The 22,684-nt window shown below is 36.6% G+C and overlaps 1 protein-coding gene across 3 annotated transcripts in view; it reads right to left on the bottom strand.

Annotated features, from left to right (window-relative positions):
* The window catches only part of TNKS2 (tankyrase 2), a 68,129-nt gene that overhangs the window by 15,021 nt on the left and 30,424 nt on the right, over positions 1–22,684 (bottom strand). For 2 of the 3 annotated variants that reach the window (XM_004279392.2, XM_049696507.1), the window contains exons 13-23: positions 20,471–20,550; positions 16,353–16,498; positions 15,173–15,338; positions 14,195–14,414; positions 11,141–11,250; positions 10,248–10,436; positions 8,119–8,371; positions 7,031–7,113; positions 5,834–5,954; positions 2,747–2,844; positions 1,819–1,893 (exon numbers count right to left, since the gene is read on the bottom strand). In XM_004279392.2, coding sequence (XP_004279440.1) covers positions 1,819–1,893; positions 2,747–2,844; positions 5,834–5,954; positions 7,031–7,113; positions 8,119–8,371; positions 10,248–10,436; positions 11,141–11,250; positions 14,195–14,414; positions 15,173–15,338; positions 16,353–16,498; positions 20,471–20,550 — 1,541 coding nt within the window. Of the gene's footprint in view, positions 1–1,818; positions 1,894–2,746; positions 4,273–5,833; positions 5,955–7,030; positions 7,114–8,118; positions 8,372–10,247; positions 10,437–11,140; positions 11,251–14,194; positions 14,415–15,172; positions 15,339–16,352; positions 16,499–20,470; positions 20,551–22,684 lie in introns of those variants that run through there. The other variant, XM_049696508.1, reaches the window with a different exon arrangement.

The raw sequence follows: 22,684 nt of genomic DNA, 5'->3' as shown, positions 1-22,684 counted from the left end.
GACATATATACACTACGAAATGCAAAATAGATAGCTAGTGGGAAGCAGCTGCGTAGCACAGGGAGATCAGCTCGGGGCTTTGTGACCACCTAGAGGGGTGGGATAGGGAGGGTGGGAGGGAGACGCAAGAGGGAGGGGATATGGGGATATACGTATATGTATAGCTGATTCACTTTGTTATAAAGCAAAAACTAACACACCTTTGTAAAGCAATTATACTCCAATAAAGATGTTAAAAAAAATTGAAATAGCCACACCAAACACACACACACACACACAAACACACACACACACACATACACCTACCTAGTACTCCCTCTATCCCTCCCTACCCCTCCAATTCCTAAAATTTGTCTGGAGAAGAGTTAAAGATGGATACTGGTTTCATTAGGAGTACTGTCAAAATTTACAATCCTAGTGCTGTTTCTTAGCTGTATTTAAGGGTGCTACAGCCCCCTGCTGGAACACATCTGGGAGCTGGTGGTTTTAGTCTTGGTTCAAATTAACTCAAAATACCATCACAGACATAATCAAGGCACACAACTGGCATAAACAGAGCTCATTAATGTTTAAAAATAAAAGGGAACAAAGTTTTATCAATGAAAACACTTTTATTAGATACTACATTAAAATACCTTTATAGAGGAAGAAAACAGCATACCTCCCAAATTCAGTAACTTTGGAAATCAAACACATATTCTCTTCCCTGCCTGCACCCTTAACAAACCTCTACACATTCTGTTACTGCTTGCACACAAAAGGGACTTGACTGAAATTTGCCTGTAGTAGGAATAATTATTTGTCTTATTAAAAATTACTATATATATATCCATGAATAGAAATCTCAAGATGTCACTCAGGTCATACTATGATATGAACTAATAAAATACAGCTCCCAGAAGAATAACTGTTTCACCTGAATAATGTGTGCTTGTTTTATATCATCTTATTTCTAAATAGTATGAACAGAGCAATCTCAATGAATAATTTTAGTATTCACTAATTCTAAAATATGACATCTATTAGTATACTCATAATAGTATATTATTGTGAAACAGTAATACAACACAGCTGAAAGATTTGATACTGTTCACCTTTGAGTTTAAAATTTAGGTATTAGAAAGATACTTGCCACATTTTAATTATAACTCTAACTCTTATAATGATTAAGAATATATCAATGTAGTTAATAGAAAATGACTATGCCTCTCAAGTAGAGTATGCAGTTTGGTTGCTATATAGCTTAAACAACACCACCACAAACTAGCAAAGCTGAAAAAGGTCCTGAGAAGAGTAACTGATATCAATAACAGTCAGGACTCTCTTTAAAACATTTTTTTTAAAGACTATTTTTGGAAAGATGGAAGGTATACAAGGAGTACTACTAAAATTACCAAAAATTGGTGTATGTGGGGACTCACAGAAACCTGGAGTAGTCACAGTTAGGACAAACAAACCATGGTGCAATTATAAAGATGGGAGTCCTTCCATGAGTCACAAAAAAATTCAACTTTGTTACAACAGAGTACCTTAATAGTAGTTTACATATTTAAAGTCCTAAACCTGCAGGATTTACCTTTACCCCAAGATAAAGCATAATCCCTAAACTTAAATATGTTCAACAGAGGCTGAACTAGTGTTTAGTACAGAGATTTGATGATCGTAACCTTCCAAGGACATATTCTTTCCCAAAATATCCCCATATGCCCTGTGAAAGACTTATTGGGCTGGACAGATTACATTCTTGTCAAAGTTAATCATGGCTTCAGGCTTTGAAAACTATGGTCTCAGCAAACTTTATTTCCACTAACTTATTACCTTGAGAATATTGTATCTGTTGAAGATTCCACCTGCATGACCTCCATCTCTGTGCTCTCGGACTGTACTCTGCATCTGACGGAAAAATATTCCAAATATACGTGCATTAGCTTTTGTGTTTTTTTTTTGATTTAGGGAACATGGTTCTTGACTCATATGATTCTATTTTTGAGAATACAAAATGGGTTTTTAACATTTTTGTTGTTTAAGGAATGAATTCTATAAGTTCACACGTACTATTTTTGAGGGATAGCAGATAGCTAATACAATCAATCTAAAAATACATATAGGTGAAAATTATATAATGCAAACTACAGGAAGAAAAAGAAACAAGCAGATGCATAGGTGAGCTAAACATACAAAGCCAACCACTTCACATACCAAAAACCCCCCAATGATTTATTTGTTCCCATTTGTTTTGCTCTAATAAAGCACAATTTGTATTTCATTGAGAGCTGGAGTTTCCTGAGCTTTAGAACTAAGTCTCACTCAACTTTGTATCTCTGTGCTCAGCTCACACATTTAGGGTATGATGTTCTTCAAAGTGCAAGGCAGTATTCTAAGATTTTGGTGGATCCAAGAGTTTTATGGAAAGAAAGCTAGAAAAAAATTTCCTAGATAAGTAGCATTCACATGTTCTGGGTCTTGTCTAAGATACTGGGCTTTGCAATTGCCTTCATGAAGGAACAAAGTATTAGCAACCTCTTCTTCAACAGAATTCTGTGTATTAATTGTAGTGCTAAACCAAGTTATTAGAATTAAGGTTTACTGAGATAGTGTACTTTAAATGCTGATTTCAGAAGTTTTCCAGATGGTAAAGAGTTAGGGACATTAAAAAACCCTGCTACATACACGTTCAAGTAGATGTGGAAACTTCTGGGAAATTTAGCCTACTGAACCAACATTTATTTAAGGTATATGAACATACCTCTTCCTCCACAGACTGAAACTCTTTATCATCAGGAGACAGATCTATGAGAATTGTTCCACTTCCAGAGGTGTTCAGAGTTAAGTATGGGTTAAGACCTATCAAATGAAATTTAAAGGTAAAAAAAAATTTGCCAAAAAAACCCCCCAATAAACATCAACCCAAAACAACCACCTAATTTATCTGATGCTTACTACCAATTTTAAAAAACTTTTTATTTTAGGATAATTTAGATTTACAGGAAGGCTGAGAGCACTGAGAGTTCCTGTGTGCTCTCACTCCACTTCCTAATGTTACCATCAGGAACATTAATGTTTCCTTAATGTTACCATTTTACACAATCATAGTACACCTGTCAAAAATTAAGTAAAGTTCAGATTTTATTCGGATTTCACCAGTTTTCCCCACTAATGTCCTTTTACTTTACCAGGATCCAAACCAGAATATCACACTGCATTTAGATGACTGTTTTTTTTAATCTTACAAGTCATAAGGGTTTTGTGAGAATAGTTCACAAAATCTTTCTATTCTTTATTTCCTGTTTGTCACATGTTTTCTTCTTCAAATTATTTCCTTTATTAACTAGGCAGCCCTTTCAGCATTTGGTCCCTTTATTTTTTGTAAAATTGAGGAAGAAACTTGCGTGGCCTTAGGTAATTTTAAATCATCCAAGAATGAGAAGTCATAAAGTCTACTAACGATGGAATGCTTATTCTAACCCATGATAGATTCTTTAATTCAGCAATGAATTTGTCATATTTTCTGAATGTCAACAGTCAAGATAATCATATATATTTTTGTATCTTTACTCTCACAAAAGCTTTTTAAATGGTATCTTAAAACAGAATTTTCTAATTTCTTTGTTACAACTGTAACACAACTCTCCTTTAATCTCTACAAGATCTCCAGAGCTCCCCTGTTTTCTGAGTTAGGGCTCAGATCCTTTACTGCTGGGTTAATGCATGACGGTTTGCCTCTGGAGACTAAGAGCACTGTTCTGGTCTGAGTAACAGTACTACCACCAACATGCCAAACTCTGATAAAGATGTATAGATATGGCTGAATTACAATGTCTACAGGAAGTATGGAGACTATACAGAGAAGGTATTTTATAGAAAAAATAATAAAGTCTGTCACAAACACTTGACTAAGCCATCTTCTAATGGCCTCAAGAAGACATTTATCAGTGCTGAAAGATGAGAACAAGTAATCTATTTTTTAAAAAAATCTATTTATTTATTTATTTATTTTTGGCTGCATTGGGTCTTTGTTGCTGCGCGTAGGCTGTTGCTAGTTGCAGCGAGCGGGGGTTGCTCTTTGTTGCGGTGCGTGGGCTTCTCACTGTGGTGGCTTCTCTTGTTGTGGAGCATGGACTCTAGACGCGTGGGCTTCAGCAGTTGCTGCGCACGGGCTCAGCAGTTGTGGGTCACGGGCTCTAGACTACAGGCTCAGCAGTTGTGGTGCAAGGGTTTAGCTGCTCTGCGGCATGTGGGATCTTCCCGGACCAGGGCTCGAACCTGTGTCCCCTGCATTGGCAGGCGGATTATTAACCACTGCACCACCAGGTAAGTCCCAGAAAAAGTAATCTACTGACTTGATGCACTGAATGATAGCTAAGGCTGTTAAGTCAGCGAGATGAGAGAGTGTCAGAAGCTTGCCACTGGTTCCATTTTGCAAATTGGGTATAATATAGGTATAGAATCTTGGCTTCAAATGAAAATGAGGAAGGTGGTAACTTTATGTAGGAAAGTGACCCTGATGTGCTAGATCAGGCAGAGTCATTCTGTGTCATGATGTTTCTCCTCCATGTAGGAATGAATGTTCCTACTAAATTGTTGCTGGATGTTATCAGAATGACCAGAGGCAGCACGGAGGTACGTACCTGACACTTGAAGGCGGTGTACCTGTTTCCATCATTGTTTCCTGAGCCTTTCAACAATCTTAACTGCTATCCTACCAGATCCAGTGTTTTCTAGTAGAGTCATGATGCCAGTCCACAACTGAGGGTTCTAGCTCCTCTTCATACTAACATTCCAGGGAGCCATGAATCTTCCCTCTTCTTTATCTCATAAAATTTTGTCTTCTATACTAGAAATATCCAAGACTATCTCGCATTTTAAATGTTTTGCCCCAGTTCCTATCAGGCAAGTAAAGTGCATCTACCTTTAATCAATTCTATTCCAGAATTCCAGTTTAAAACATTCTTTAGCTTGAATCACCTGATTTTCAAAGCTCTCTTTTTTCTTCTTCAAGAGATGGACCTATCCTGGCTAGCATACCTCCTTCCCTAAAAATGCTCTCATTTTTGCTAATAGGGGTTTGTCTTTAACCAGAGTTGTACAGCCAGGTCTTCAATTACAGGATGTTTCTGACCCTGGGGTACATCACTCCCTCAGTTTAACAATGAACTTAAAATGTGGTTCTGACACCTAAAATAATTCATCTTTTATACTCAAGACTTGATATACAGGAAGTGTGAATATCTACTGAACAAATGCAATTTGCATTTTCCTAACATATCAACATTCAAGAGAAATAAAATATTATTCAACTTTGTTTTGCTAAGTTTCTTTAGTTGCAACATTACTATTCCCCAATATTTTTCTTTTTGTTTTTCTTTTGTTCCCCAATATTTTTACTGCAAGTGTTTAGAATTTAACTACAACAAAAGAGATTCACAACATTATTTTATGGGCAGGCCTGAACACCTAGTCATTACCTATTATATTACGATAAGATATTAGATATCCAAGTTTCAGATCTTTTAGAACCATACAATTTTTGAGCTACAATAACTTCAGAAATAAGTGAATGGAAATAACGGAAAAAACTTCAGAGATAAAGCAACACCCACATTTCTCAATGGCCCAGACACTTCACTTAGGTTCACAGAGTTAAAGGTAGCAGCTCAGGAAGCTTAACAGTGGCAGATTTAAGATTCGATCCCAGGTTTCTGGAATCCTACTCAGTACACTTCTTATTAAGTGGACTCTCTGTTACAGATTTTAAAATTATCATTTACTAAGTTGAGGGCTGCCTTTGTGCAAGCTGTTAAACTGATGATAGCAATGACTTAAAATGAAATACCTTGTTGCCCAGAGATAAGTCTCTCAACTCCTTTAATTAGTTTGTGTCTATGTCCATAAGCATTGATTCCAATCTCCTTCAGCTCCTTGTGCCCCATCTCAACTAATACATCCAAAGTGATCTTACAAAAGAGAATGAAACTGCTTAGAAGACTTGTTTGGAAGACACTCATATATTGGTGTTCTCACAATGTATTAGATTTATCCATTTATTTCAAATTATTCTAAACAGATTAGAAATGAAAGCACACCAGCTGTTAAATTGAAACTGAAAAGATGCAGATAATTAAACAGAAAGTTGAGTCATGAACTACCAAAAATATTATTTTCATTTAATATAAGAACCTGAGCAGAACTAAACTGTAAAACAAAAATGCATTTTCAAATTAGCCACATTTAGGCACACTATTTTACCATCACTCTGCATCCAACCTATTTACACAATGACTTAATGTAATGTTCCTACAGACTCTGGACTATGCTAACTGATAACTTGAGCATCATTGTTCAAACTAAGCCTTTTACCTCAAATATATTATTCCCATTTTGTGAAACTGAAGACATTCTTTAAAATCCTGTATTTTTTTTACAAATCTTCCATGAAGCTTTCCTTGAACAGTCCAGCTTGTAGTAACCCTTTTTTTCTTATAATTTCTATGCCAAAAACTTGACTCTTTATATGTTCTTGGTATAGCTCCCTAACTAGATCGAAAGTTCCTTAGGGGTGCAAGTCTATAATAATTATATTTTCTGGACTCAAAAAATCAGTGAATGTATTCTGACAGAACACTTTAAATTAGGACTGTTCTAGAAACGCCCAGATATATAGTGTGTGTGTCTATGTGTCTCCCCATAGTGGCTAGCAAAGTGTCAGGCTTAGAGTGGGTAGTGACTGACACAACAGAATTGAACAAACTGAGCTCAAGGATAACTTACTTTTAAGAAATGAATACGCTAAACTTACTCAAGAAAGCTATTTTACTGCTACTACATAAGAAACAATTTTTATGTGCTAATAAACTAAATGGATATTCCAAGAACAAGCCAAATTAGAAGACTGACTGATTTCCAGTCTCTTAAAAAAACATCCTTTTCACCCCTCAACAGGCTGAATGGTTCAGGGCATTTCAAATATGTTCTATTTTTCCCTTGAGGTTCCCCCAAACACCAAACCAAGCAAAACAACTCATGTACTTACCTGTTCTCTCTCAAATATATCCATTAGGTGTTCAAGTCCAAGATTCCTTACAAACTGAGTTATGCTAAAATCTACTCCTGGAACTAGAAAATAAAAAAAATCACAGTACACAAAATTTCATATCAGAATAACGTGTTATCAACATTATAACAGCAAAGTTTTGTGACATTATTACATGCATGAAGAATGTAAAGATGAAGCAAAATATTAACAGCCATTTGGGATATAATATTAAACTTAACATCAAAAATTGCAAGGAGAAAGCTATAAAATTTCAACATTATTAGAAGAGAAGAGTTAACCAATGGGGAACTCTCATGTTACAAAGATATCTTTTATCTTTTCTTTTTAAGAAATTTTATTTTTAATTGTATCTTTAAAATATGTTTCCATACAGCTTAAACTAATAAAATGTTATATGGCAATTATATCTCAATTAAAAAAGCAAAGTCTCCCTATCTTTGAAGAGGTAAGCTATTTTACAAAAAAAGTTTATGAAAATAAGTTCCAGTGTTGCATAGGGTGAGATCAATTTTGACAGGTAAAAGGTAAAGAGACTGTAGGTATGTGTCTTTTTTTCTTTTCTTTTTTTTTTTGGCTGTGCCACATGGCTTGTGGGATCTTAGTTACCCAACCAGAGACTGAACCTAGGCCCACAGCAGTGAGAGTGCTGAGTCCTACCCACTGGACCGCCAGGGAATTCCATTTCTTTTCTTTTTAAAAAATGATATTCAAAATTAGGTATTTTGATGTGGGGTTAAAAGTATTTCATAATTCTGTAATAGTACACTGGAAGAGATAAATAAAGGCATAAGTACTCAACCAAAAGGACTTCTATACCTTTCAAAAAGTATGTTTACATCTAAAGAGTAGGTTAGCAGCAGAACACTCATCAAGTCTCATCGCAGAGGGAGAAAGTTTCATTAGGAATTCTAATACTAATGTAAAGAAAACAATAAAAGGCTAAAACTTTTAGGCTATGTTAATCTGATACTAACAGTTGTATCTAAGGTTAAAAAAATGGCTTTTTAGTAATCCAAATGACAATATGTGGCTACAATACCAGTTATTTTGGCTGAATGTCTCACCTTCCTTTTTCTCCAAACTGGAAGCACCCTCTGTTCCACTTGAACTAACTACTGAAGACAGTTCAGAAAAACTGCCGGATAAGTTGTCAAGACTGCTGGCTGCAGAAAGGCTTGATGGGCTGGATGGACCTGAAGACAGAGCATCTGCAGTGGCTCCTGGGCTTCTCACGCCATTGAGCACTTGAGATTTATAACATGAAGGCAGAGCAGAAGGGGGCATGGCTGCTGTCAGGAGAGCACTGACATCATCTGCCTAGGGTATATGTCAGAGAGATGAAATCTGCAATAAGCAAGTTTTAAAATTCTATACTATACCCAATAGAACGCATTAAAAAATATGAAAAAAACCCAGCAGATTTGCACTAGAATTGCTTATTATATAAAAATTATTTTAAAAAGTGAACCAAATAGGTAATATTCAGCTAAATAAGTGATATTCAGCTATTAAACATAAAACATTAATACAGAACACATCTTCTGAGACATACAAAATAAAACTGTTAAATGTGGCAAAGCAAGAAAAAAATCCTAAGATATCATGATTGAAAAGCACTGAATTTTAGAAATATAAAATTTAAAAAGATTTAAAACCTTTTAAAGGCATTCTGAAGACGTAATTCAATCTACATAGAACTTTAGCAAACAGAATGAGGTTTTTTTTTTTTTTTTTTTTAAAAATATCCAGTAATATATTTGTTCCTCAAAACTGAACATTTGGAAGGGTAGGAAAAAAGATAATCATTTTAATCAAATCTGCTAGAATGGAAAAAAAAATCCCAACTTTACTGGTATATTAATTTGTTTAATAAGTAACAAATAACTATTCTTTAACAATGCTCAATTAAGACACTAAGTAATTAACATTCAGCAAGAAGTAAACAGTACTTGTTTTCATGGCTTTTCATTTATACTGCCTTTTCAATCCTCACCCTTTGCTTCCCCTGAATCTGAGGACTCCCATGACACTCATAGTTGGTATCTAACACTTAAAAGTAACATTAGCACAATTTTTTGGGTGCTTTTTATGTACTTGATAACACGCCGAGGACTTTAAATACATCACCTCATTTAATTCTCATATTAACCAGATATATTTTACCTGCATTTGGAGATTAGGTAACTGAGGCTTTGAGGTTAGGCAACTTGCAACACTGTACAACTGTAAGTGGTAGAGCTGGAATTCTAAGGCAGGTCTGTTTGACTCTAAAACCCATGCATGTTTAGCGCACCCTGTTTCAATGTCACTTAATTATATCTCGTGGACTAACATGTGCAGACTGAATTAGAAAAGGTCACTTCTAAGGTAGTTTGGAACTGGAAGGATATTTCCCTTAAGAAATAATGTTGCAAATATGGTTGGGTTGTCAGCCTGAGAAAATTCAATTCAACCCCCAATGCGGCTGAACTAAATCAGCTTCTCAATGTAACTTGCAACAGTGGAATCTCAGTAGAAAGCAGTGCGCAGAAGAGACTCCCCTTCCTCTCCACCTCAAGAAGAATTTCTTCCCCGTTTCCCTCCACTGCTCTGGGTCAATGTCTTCAGTGGCAGAGGCAAGAGAAGCACTTGCATCACAGTGGCCAAAGCAGAGGGTGGAGGCCACAATGGAGACACCTACAGGAGTTTCCTTGGGAGAGGAAAGAAAAAAAGACTTCCCATGGAGAACTGGAGGAACAAACTTGTTTCATGAACAGTTTTGGTGGGGTAAGCAATAAAATCTTTGGGATGAGGCAGTGCTGGGAGGGAAGAAAATCTCTATAAAGGCAGGCTTTGCGGCTGCACCCTGAAGGCCATGTTCCCAGCTGGGGAAGTTCATAAAGACCCATGGGCCTGTAGCATCTTGTGCCCTATGCACTGTAACAGCATCCACTGAGGGCCTTGCCTGCTTGTTTCCTAACTAATGTAAGCAGCTATACCTTATACTTCTTTTTCCCATTTCTAAAAGTACTCAGCTTACAGTAACTGATAATTCTATTATTTACTCATTATGTTTTAATACCAAAGAGGTCTAAAATTTAAATTGGGCTAAAAGCCAGACTTTGCCACATTCACCATAAAGACATTTTATATATACCAAGTGAATTTTAAAAAGTCAGGAAAGCACTGAGATTTTTCAGAGCCCAACACTTACTGAAACTAAATCTAAAGGTGTTTGTCCTTCCTGATTTTTAAGAGTTGGATCAGCTCCATGGGCCAACAATAAAGCACAAAGCTGTGTTCGTCCCTTTTGGGCTGCTTCGTGCAAAGGTGTGAAAGCCCATTTGTCCGTAGCATTGACACACGCATTATACTTTATTAGTAAAGCTGCTACATCTACATGCTGTAAAAGAAAATACTCCTGTTACAGTCGGAAATATTATTTTATTGTACTTTAGTTCTTAAAAAGAAACCAGCTATATACCTATTTTTCCAGTTTCAAACTTACTCTAGAATGAAAAACTGTGTTTTCCCCCCATCATCATAATTTATGGGTAGCTGATTAAAAATTACAGTAGTAGACATTTACCTAACTTGAGAAAATATCTATAAAATCATTAAGAATTCTACACAGGAACTAAATTAATAGGACTTTAACAGTTTCTAATTTATTTAAGTGTTATAACTGCTAAACATCAATTTATAAACCAGCAGCTTTCCTTAATTAATCAACTGAAGATGGTCAATACTGATTGTTAACATTCAAGGCTATTATAAGTCAGGAACAACGCATCTCATCTCTACAGATTCGTATGAATCCCAATGGAGTTTCTGGGCACCAACAAATAAACAAAATCACCAACATCTCACTGAAAATAAGATACATGTGCTAAGGAAGGCAATACAACAGAAGACAAAACGTGCTGCACATCACATGGCAAGCTACAGTAGATTCGGAATTGAAACTTGGAAGTTATTTAACCTCTTTAGTTCTCATATTTACTTCTCTGTAAAATGAGAAGGTCAACTAAATTCCTTTTGAATTGTAATACTGATTTTCACTTTAAAAATTTCAGACATTTTTAAAGGTAACATGAAAGAACTTACCCCATAAGATGCTGCATTGTGTAAAGGAATAAGTCCTCCTTTGTCTTGAGCATTCACATCAGCTCCATGTTGTAGCAGATACTCTGCAACTTCTAAGTTATTATAACCAGCTAATTTAGAAAAAAAGTAAAATTACTTGTTAATATAAAAAATAGCTACATATATGTATATATACAAAGGATAGGATTTTTAAAATAAGAGATTTTTATAGAAATCTGAAATTCTCCAATGGAGTCTATTAAAGATTTATCTTATGAAAAAAAAATTGCCCACCGGCCTCAAGCTGGAAGCTTTCAGTAATGATACCCATTTGTTTTGGAGACTCTAAAGTTCTACTGACTGTTATACTTAAATCTTTCCTTTTAAAACCTTCTTACCAAAGTCCCTGCCTTCATAGTTGTTGTATACACAACTTCCTGAACTCAGGTACATGGTCTCAAGGCTGCAAGCAAAAGACATCCAATCATATAAAAGCCAAGTTAGGAACACAAGTGGCTAGCAGAGCAGAAGACAACACACCAGTGTGGGTCTCAGGGCCCCATTTCCCCATAAGGCCACAAGGACATGCTTTTTGCTAGAGAGAACGTAAGGGTGCATATCTCTACAAGCAGCAGAATCCATTGCTGCTAAAGCCATGAAGTAATAAAACTTAGTATTTTATAAATGTACCGTAACCTCCCAGCTGTCATTTTGGGAACTGTCAGCTATCTTAGTAAATGCATGCTCACGGTAAAGTATGTATATTTTATTTGACACATAATCAATAGTTTGAAAGCAAATCTGGAACTTAATTTTGTCAACATAAAATCAGGTATCACTTGAAACTTTAAAATAATTCAAAGTATTTAACTCATTCATTTTTACTGTAGTTTTCAGCCTTTTGCTGAAAGATCTAAAGCAAAAAAAAAAAAAAAAAATTTAGTAAGATCAAGTAAAGAAAAACGAAACTACAAAACTACCATAAGCTAAATACTACACCAAATCCAAAAGTCCTTCCAGATCTCAAGGTATAATACCGCCTAAGTAAGAAACATTTTGTGTATACAACGTATTTGCCACTTACAAAGAACACAGACTTAAATAGTAATATTAAATGTTCTAGGTAAGCTACCATAAAGATACAAAGCTGATATACGCAATTATGCACAGCACAATTCAAATCAGAGGTCAGGCCACATTTCGTCTTCCATGGACTAGAAACTCCTGATTGCCAGTGGAAGAAGAAAAGCTTTACCTCGCTTTGTTAGCATTTGTGGTTTATCACTTTTAGTGCACTTTTAATGCTCTAAAAGACACATAGATGGAGTAATTCTTTTCCTTTGCCAGTGGGGTTCCAACTTACATGGGGCCATAATTTAAAGGTAAAAACCACATACACTAAAATTATCTCTTAAGGGACTTCCCTGGCAGTACAGTGGTTGCAAGGGGCCCGGGTTCAACACACCTGGTTGGGGAACTAAGATCCTACATGCTGCACAAGGCGTGGCCAAAAAACACAACAAAAAACCCCCCCAAAACAACAAAAACCTAGGAACATAGTTGCTCACACTGTGAGACTGAAAGGAACTGAGCGAAGAGTAAACTTACACCTCCTACATTACACAAAGTGGCAGAAACACCTGCATTCTTTTTCTCTTTTCAAACCACGTGTATTTAGATAAAACTTGTATGAGTCAAATGTGCCTATGATGCAACTCCACTACAAGTATTAGTTGTAGCTCAGTGATTTTAATGGCCCATTCCCTAGCATCTTTTTTTTAAAAGAAATATGCATTTGTAACTTTACTGTTTTTATTTATTTTTTATTTTTATTTATTTATTTATTTTTGCGGTACACGGGCCTCTCACTGTTGTGGCCTCTCCTGTTGCGGAGCACAGGCTCCGGATGCGCAGGCTCAGCGGCCATGGCTCACGGGCCCAGCCGCTCCGTGGCATGTGGGATCTTCCCGCACCGGGGCACGAACCCATGTCTCCTGCATCGGCAGGCGGACTCTCAACCACTGCGCCACCAGGGAAGCCCTATTGTTTTTATTTAAAAATTTTTTTTTGGCCAAGTGGCATGCAGGGTCTTAGTTCCCTGACCAGAGATTGAACCCGTGCCTCCTGCAGTGGAAGCATGGAGTCTTAACCACTGGACCGCCAGGGAAGTGCCCCTAGCATCTTCAATGCAGCTCAAAAAGCTGTGCTGAAATCACAATGCTGCATTACATGCAGTGAAGACAAAGATACACAGCGCCAATTTTATGAGTGAAAACTTAGAACAAATGTTTTGTACTCAACTGTATTCCCCAAATATCCTGTGTTGAAGCCCTAACCACTAGTACCGTAGAATGTGACTGTATTTGGAGAGAAGGCCTTTTAAGAGATAATTAAGTTAAAACAAGGCCGTTAGGGTCAACCCTAATTTAATGCGACTGTTGTCCTTATAAGAGGAGGAGATTAGGACATAGAGACACCAGTGATGCACATACACAGAGAAAAGGCCATGTGAAGCCCCAGAGAGAAGGTGGCCATCTGCAAGCCAAGGAGCGAGGCCTCAGAAGAAACCAATCCTGCGAACATTTCCAGAACTGAGAAAAAACATTTCTGTTGTTTAAGCCACCTAGTCTGTGGTAATTTGTTAAGGCAGGCCTTACAAACTAATATGACAAGTAACAAGAAGTTTATGTAACTTCTGGAAGTCTTTAAAGATTTTTTCTGCTTATGCTTAACAGCTATCATCAGAAGAATGGAAAGATTCAGCGTTCCATGAGGACGGCCAGCTCAGCAGGCCTATTTTTAAAGTTTCTGTAGCCAAAACACACTCACCAAAGATGTTTCAAGCAATATGATGACCTGGAATAAAGGATCCAAAGCACATGGTGACTGGCAGAGCCTCTTTCGATTGTTCTTAATGAATGTAACATGCTAGCGCTAAAGTGAACATGGCCCTGTACAAATACACTAGAGTATAATTGTTGTATTCTTTCAAATTTACTTACAGGAAATATTTTACTCAGGTAAAACGAATCTTAGATGTCACCAGCCTCAATCTGTGACACTTCATTCACTTACCTGCTAAATGTAAAGGTGTTGAATGTCGGCCTTGGGTATCACGGCAATTCACATTATCTGGTGAAGACAACTTCTTTACTCTGGCTAAACAACCCTTCTTGGCAGCATCCAACAAAGCTGCATCTCCCCTAAGTAGATCTTGAATATCTGTATCTCCATCTTTAACAAGATCCAAGGGAGTATTTCCATCTCTATTTTTCTTTGTAGGGTCTGCACCATGCTGGGCATGTGAAAAACAGAAAAGGAGGAATTACCTTAAGTTTGCCCTTGGTCAATGAGAAAATATTCAATGTAATGATACCAAAGAAAACTTTTTTTTTTAAACATCTTTATTGGAGTATAATTGCTTTACAATGGTGTGTTAGTTTCTGCTTTATAACAAAGTAAATCAGCTGTACATATATCCCCATATCTCCTCCCTCTTGCATCTCCCTCCCACCCTCCCTATCCCACCCCTCTAGGTGGTCACAAAGCACTGAGCTAAAGAAAACTATTTTATACAGAGACTATACCTTAAAGGTTAACATGACTGTTAATAATGCTTAATTTAATAAATAAAAAATTACAATAAAAAATACAGAGGCACTTAAATACTACTGGACTTTAACAATGCAATAATATAGTCAAAATTTTAAACTACATTCAAAACAAGGTAGTATTTCACTAAAAATTACCTTTCACATATGCTATTTTTAGTTTTCACAAACATATTTCAATGTTTGTATAAATTTAACTATACTCTTGTTTTTACTGTAAAATATCTACACTGGTACCAGTATAGATAAACAAGTACTATCAATTTCATTAGTACTAGATAAACCTGGCTTATACTGTTCATGACATTTATTCTGAAATCTAGGCACAGAATTAGATTTTTGCTTTATACCCCCTAACTAGTTTAAGTTTATATTAGAATTATTAGAAATATCATAAACATATTCTACATAATATACCCTGTCCATAAGTACTTAAATATACCTGGAGCAGAAGTTTGCAAATTTCATATTTTCCTTTTGCTGCAGCTTCATGTAAAGGTGTAAATTTCCATAAGTCTGCTACATTAACTACTGCTCCATGCTTAACAAGAAGTTCTGCAACTTCATAATGTCCATAAGAACATGCATTGTGCAAAGGTACAAGGCCTCTGAAAAGTTAAATAAGCAACACAACACAAAGATATATTTAATTTAAATAATTACATACAGCTGATAAATTTCTTGACCTGCATAAGAAATTTTACTGATTTAAATTTATAGAACCTAAATTTATTGAAAGCAGAAATGGAATTACTTTGGGGCGCGGGGGTGGGCAGAGAGGTCATTTTAAAAATATTTAAAATTGCAGAGAACACAACAAACATCTATTTTGCAACATCTAGAATTAAGAATATTCTATTCTATTCTATAGCCATGCAGCGCAGCTTATGGGATTTTAGTTCCCTGACCAGGGGTCAAACCTGGGGCCACAGCAGTGAGAGCACTGAGTCCTAACCACTCAACTGCCAGGGAATTCCCAAGAATTATATATATATACTTTTTTTTTCTTGCCTTTTTTATTTTACATCTTTATTGGAGTATAATTGCTTTACAATGGTGTGTTAGTTTCTGCTTTATAACAAAGTGAATCAGTTATACATATATATATATCCCCATATCTCTTCCCTCTTGCGTCTCCTTCCCTCCCACCCTCCCTATCCCACCCCTCTAGGTGGTCACAAAGCACGGAGCTGATCTCCCTGTGCTATGCGGCTGCTTCCCACTAGCTATCAGTTTTACATTTGGTAGTGTATATATGTCCATGCCACTCTCTCACTTTGTCCCAAGAATTACATATTTTTAAAGAAAAATAATTTTAAGATAAACTGGAAGAATTCAAGTATCCTCAATGCAAACTGAAAAATTTACCACATTGAAAATCAGCATCACACTATTGTTGTAGTCTCCTTGGCCATTATAAAAGGCATTATGCAACTAAGTCTTTATATAAATGCTACTCATCATAAAATCTTAACTGAAATTAAGAAGCTTTATTTAAGCCAGTTAGGAAGCAGACTTCTCTGAAAATAAAAGAACTACCATCTATCATAAAAATGTTTTCAGATTTTCCTAAAAAGCTCAGATAAAGGAACAGGGAGGCCATGGCAATTGTTGGTACTTGCCCTTTATCTTTAGCGTGCACATCAGCTCCGTGTTGCAGCAGATATTCCACCACAGACACCCGATTATAGCCAGCTGCAAAATGGAGTGGCGTAGACTGACGCCCTTCAATGTCTCTGCAGTTGACACTCTGAACAGTACACAATTTCTATAGGACACAACACAGTATACACATGATGTTACATATTCCGACTTCTTTTCATTCATTTAGTAGAAATTTCAAATGTCTGATTTATTTTCTTGTCTCATCTTATCAGTATTCTCATACACATGATGCTACATATTCTGACTTGTTTTCATTCATTTAGTAGAAATTTCAAATGTCTGATTTATTTTCTTGTTTCATCATATCAGTATTTTCAGAAACTCTTTGCTATTTATTCTTATTTCATCTTGTCATTTATTGAGAATCCCTCTGGTCCTCTTATCTAAAATCATCTACCTTTGCTAAAGCTAGTAGGTAAATTTTATTATTACCATTACTGCTATATGCATAAAGGTAATGCAAGTACCTGAAAGCAATCATAGCTTTCATTTTGTGAAAAATGTATGTAGAGATACACTGGATCATGGAAGCATGATGGCATCACCTGGGAACTTGTTAAAAACTCAGATTCTCAGACTCCCACCTACTGAATCAGAATCTGCACTCTGACACGATCTCTAGGTGATCTGTAAGCACATTAACGTTTGAGAAGTACTGTTCTAGAACAGTTCTTAAATTTTCATGTGCAGTGGGTGCAACCTCCAGATTTCCTAATCCAGTATGTCTGAGATGGGGCCTGAGAAGTTGCATTTCTAACAAGCTCGCAGGTGATGCTGATGCTGGCAGTTGAGGAATTACACTTAGAGAATTATACTGTACTATATGGAATGAATTAACTAATAGAATGCTATTGGTTAGGTACCATCCTTGGGAGAATTAAAAAAAAGTCACTCAAAGAATTTTTTTGTGTTTTGTTGGTTCAGATGAGGAAGTCTAGCTGAGAAAGGCTGTCAGAGTAACACTCAAAATACTCAACAGTATTTTGCATGAAAAGTATGAACATTTGGGGAAGGAAAGCAACATAGATAATAAATCATGGTGTTCAAAAAAAGTCAAGAGTATTTTAGTAAAGAATATTAGTAAAAACCCTTCCCTCCCCCCCCTTTTAAAACTACCCTACCCTAAAAGCAGGGATAACTTTAAGCCTAATAAACCAAAGGAGCCAGCTATCAGTGGATTTATCTCAACAGGTTTAGTAACAGGTCTGATAAAGCTCTTCAGTGCTTCCCAAACAAGATGTCCCACCACTGAGAAACAGTGTTTCATGGGTCTGAAGCCAGGCTCTAGGAATGAGTATTTTTAACACGTGTCAAGTGCTGCTAGGTTTGGTAGTTACCACTGACCACTCTAACTCCCTAGCTCTCAAGTTTAATTTTGTCCACTCAGACAAGTTTTCTAATAGTAAGCTGTCCAAAAAGTATGTAGCCTGATAGCTCACCAGTAAACAAACACAACCAAGCACATAATTAAGTGTTCACTGGGTAATATGTCCCAGTGATTCATACCAAGCCACCTGTCCAGAGATATACAAGGAATAGAAAGGTTGTTGGAGATAAATTTCCTCTAAGTGACTTTATTATTTTTTTAATTAATTCATTAATTAAATTTATTTATTTGGCTGTGTTGGGTTTTCATTGCTGCGCATGGGCCTTCTCTAGTTGTGGTGAGCAGGGGCTACTCTTCATTGCAGTGCACGGACTTCTTATTGCGGTGGATTCTCTTGCTGCAGAGCATGGGGTCTCGGCACGTGGGCTTCAGTAGTTGTGGTACGCAGGCTTCACTGCTCCGCGGCATGTGGGATCTTCCTGGACCAGGGCTCGAACTTGTGTCCCCTGCATTGGCAGGTGGATTCTTAACCACTGCGCCAGCAGGGAAGTCCCTCCTCTAAGTGACTTTAAAAGCAGAGGTAAGGGAAGACAGCCTAATGACTATCACAGGGATAGAGAAAGGTCTTCCTCAATTCAATGGCATTCTGTTATTCTCTAAGTCCAATTCCTGCCCCCAATCTCATCCTCTCTTCATCTATTTCTTCCTCTAGGCTTCTTCTATCTCTATGAGAACAAAGCCTGGTCTTTAATATTAGATGGACTGAATGTAGTTTTATGCTCTTTAACATATGTAAGTAGATGAGCATTACAATTTTTTATCACCACCTCCACCCCACACAAAAAAATCAGCTAGTTGACCCTAACTCCACCTGCCCAACTTACCACTCCTCCAGGAAAAAACTCAGCTCACTACCCTTAACTCAAGTGATTTGTTTTTCCACAAGTCATTAGTCAGTAAGAGAAACAAAATCCCCCATTCAATATCATGTTAACCTTCTAATTAAGGGCATGAGAAAGTAACTATGAAACAAGTCAAACAATAAAATTGCATAATAGCATTTTTCAAAAAATGAAATTATTAAAAAGAAACCCTTAAATTATTTGGAGATGACTGTACTACCTACACACATAAAGCAATAGGAAAAGATCACATGGACTTTTAAATCAACTTCCAGAAATCTCTTTATTTAAAAGGACAGTGAATAAATGTCCTCAGAGCTCAAGTTCTGATGAGGCCAACGTTCATATTTTGTTCTCAGGAAATGTAAAACTGACTTTGTGGGGTGGGTCTGTTCAGGATTAACAACACCATATAGAAATATAGTGAAATTGGTTGAAATAGAGACTTCTGCCATGAATCAAATCAATAATTTTAGCTTTTTATAAAATTTCTTATTACCTATCAATGCCCCCTCAAATAGGACCTAGCACTGTTTTGAAAGTCTGTGGGGGAGGTGTTGGTGGGGAGGGAGGGCACAACCGGGCTTCTCCCCCCCCCCCCAGCTTTGGAAATTAAAATTAACATTATTGCATTACTAAAGAATTATCTGGGCTTCCCTGGTGGTGCAGTGATTAAGAATTTGCCTGCCAATGCAGGGGACATGGGTTCGATCCCTGGTCTGGGAAGATCCCACATGCCGCGGAGCAACTAAGCCCGTGTGCCACAACTACTGAGCCTGCGCTCTAGAGCCCGCGAGCCACAACTACTGAGCCCGCGTGCCACAACTACTGAAGCCCGAGCGCCTAGAGTCCGTGCTCTGCAACAAGAGAAGCCAACACGCAATGAGAAGCCCGTGCACCGCAACAAAGAGTAGCCCCCGCTCGCTGCAACTAGAGAAAGTCTGCGCGCAGCAATGAAGACCCAATGCAGCCAAAAATAAAAAATAAAATAAAAGATTGTTAAAAAAAAGAAAAAAGAATTATTTAATCATGAAACATGCCGAGTTAATTTTAATTTATATTAGTTGACCTGAAAAGCAGTCTTGCTCTTTCAAAATTTTAATGTTCTGAGTTAGTTAGCTGGATATACAGTTTCTGTAGGTAACAGAAATATCTGGTATAGGCATTGAGACGTTACATATGATTCTACAGTAAAAGCAAAATTTGAGAAAAGGTTATTCTAGGGAAGACTGTTATAGGAGATGGGGGCCATAGACGGGCTCAAGTTGGCTCTTCTGAGAAAGAAAAAAAGTATTTCAGTCCAGATAAATTGAAGATTATTAGGAGACAGTGTCTCTGAAAGGTGGTGACACTATATTATTACTATATTTAAACACTGGGTCCTCACAGAGGTAGAGAGGGCAACGAAATGAAGAAACCAGAAAAAACATATAGACAGAGGGATACATTTAGTTTTCTTCCTTTCCTGTTTTATGTGTCATATGTAAATAATAATGGACAATAATTTCATATACCTTATTCTTTTAAAGGGACAAATGAATAGGTTCTTTAAACAAAATGCATTCCCATAAACACAGTCACAAATTTAAATTTGTGACTATTTAATTTAAAATAGTCAAATTTAAATTTGTGACTATGATGTATTTATTGAGATGCATGTGAAACTAAAAAGTTTCTTTCATTACCCAATGATCCTCATCTGCAGAGCAGAACTAGATTAGCATTATTTACCTTTTAAAACAATGCGCATATAAATAACTAGATTTTTCATTCTTACAGTATAGATTCATTAAACACTGTCAAAATAAAAACACAAAGTTAACAAAACTATAAGATTATGTCTTACTTTTACAGTTTCTACATCTCCAGCCTTTGCAGCCTCCAGCAATTGTCTGTCTGCCTCTGAATTACCTAATGGGATACCCTCTAAAAAGAAAGAGAAGTAAAGAGTGATTAACTCCCATTTGGAAGGTGGGACCAAGTTTTAAGGAAGGCATCTTATCTGAGAGTAAAGTTCTTTTTATAGTTTGGTGATAATTATGTAGGGAATCTCCATGGTAGTAGGCGAAAAGCAGTAAAAACTTCTGAAACATTACATATGTCAAATGTATGTAGATGTGAATAATAACTATAAAATGAGATTTAAGCAATATAAAGGAACATACTGTAATGAAAGATGGCTTGCTCTATAACCAAGTCAGTTGACTGGGGGTAAAGTATTAAATTAGGAGAGCAGGGCTTCCCTGGTGGCGCAGTGGTCGAGAGTCCGCCTGCTGATGCAGGGGACACGGGTTCGTGCCCCGGTCCGGGAAGATCTCACATGCCACAGAGTGGCTGGGCCTGTGAGCCATGGCCGCTGAGCCTGCACGTCCGGAGCCTGTGCTCCACAACGGGAGAGGCCACAACAGTGAGAGGCCCGCGTACCGCAAAAAAAAAAAAAAAAAAAAAATTAGAGGAGAGCAACAGCTAGATATCTAACCATGGTTCTGCCATCGACTAGCTACCTGAATTGGAGCAAGTCACTTGAACTTTCTGGGCCTCTGATTTTTCCAGTTCTAAAAAGAGAGAAGTTGGACTAGAAACATCTGAAGTTATGTTCAGGTCTGAAACTCTATGATTTATAGCTCATTTAAAATCTCATAGGAAAGGAAGAAAACATGTACCTTGTTCTCAGAGCAAATAAACTTCAGATGGATTAAAGATGCTAAGTATAAAAAAATTAAACCTTAAAAATACTAAAAGAAAATATAGGTGAATATTTTTTGTCTTGGAGCAGAAAAGCATCTTAAAGCAGTATATCAAAGGCAGAAACAAAACTAATTTGGAAAAATATCTGTCAGGCAATAACACAGCATTAAACAAAATCATAGGCAAAGAACAAAATGGAAAAAGTACTGCAACATAAATCTAAGAAATGCAAATTAAAATAATGAAATACTGGGCTTTTTTTTTTCATCCATTAGTGGGCAAAGAGCAAATGGGGAGTTACACTGTCAATATTTCTATAATTTGCATTTTAAAAAGAGTCTATTACTTCTGCAATTCACATACACGCACATAGACACACATTCACCCAAGGAAATGATTAAGAATCATAACACCTGGGGCTGACAAGGAAAACAGGTCCTGTCACAAACTACTGGTAGGAATGTAAAATGGTACATAACAGTTTTTCTAGAAATGATTTAACAATTATGTTAACCTTGACTTGGAAATTCCACTTTGATAACTGACTCTAAGAAACTGGTTGGAAAGGTAAGTAATAGCACTTAGTATAAAACTAGGAAGACTGTAAATGTCCATCACTAGGTAGCTAAATAGGACTAATGTTATTACCCCCAAAACTGACACTGAAACAAATGCATGGTATACAGGGAAGTAAAGGCAATTTTGAGAGCAGTCTTGTAGTTAGTTCACAATTTTAGAAGTTCACAGGAGATCTTATTAATCTGCCTTCATCTATTCGAGCAGTGTTTTTCTCAAAATGTAGTTTCCAGCAAGGATCATCAAAGGTGACTACAAAAGGTACAAAAGGCTTGATCTGTTACATTTCTTCTCATTTGAGCTTTGAGATGTCAAAGACACTCCATTAAATTCTAGTAAAATACAGAGATATAGGCAAAGACACTAAAATTTATGGGACCAGATTTCTAGGCTGAAATGTTTAACCTATGCCAAATGTGTAGCTATCTGATCTAAATTGATTTGATTTTAAAATGTAATAAGTATCAGTCCATTCAACAGTTACATGTAAGTCAAACAGTTGGTTACCTTGTACAAATTCTATATGCTTTATATGAAGGATCTAAAAAAGAGTGAAGAGGCAGGGCCAGTCTTTAGAGTACTATTTATCACTATGGTTGCTCTTCTAAGAGACTTCATCCACCCTTTTCAGTTTTCCTTTCTTTAAAAAGAAATAGCAACTGTCGTGTCTCAATTTTAAAACCTTTCTAGATAAAAACTTAAGAGACAGCTATATACTCACAGAAGCTGGGCAGCAAATGCTACTGGAACAAACTCATAAAAGAATTGCAACATTTGGGCATTGAGTACAATGAGT

This window comes from Orcinus orca, chromosome 14, assembly GCF_937001465.1.
Source record: "Orcinus orca chromosome 14, mOrcOrc1.1, whole genome shotgun sequence".
In the NCBI taxonomy this organism is placed as follows: Eukaryota; Metazoa; Chordata; class Mammalia; order Artiodactyla; family Delphinidae; genus Orcinus; species Orcinus orca.
Note: the sequence above shows the minus strand (reverse complement) of the source record. Positions and strands in the feature narration are given on the sequence as shown.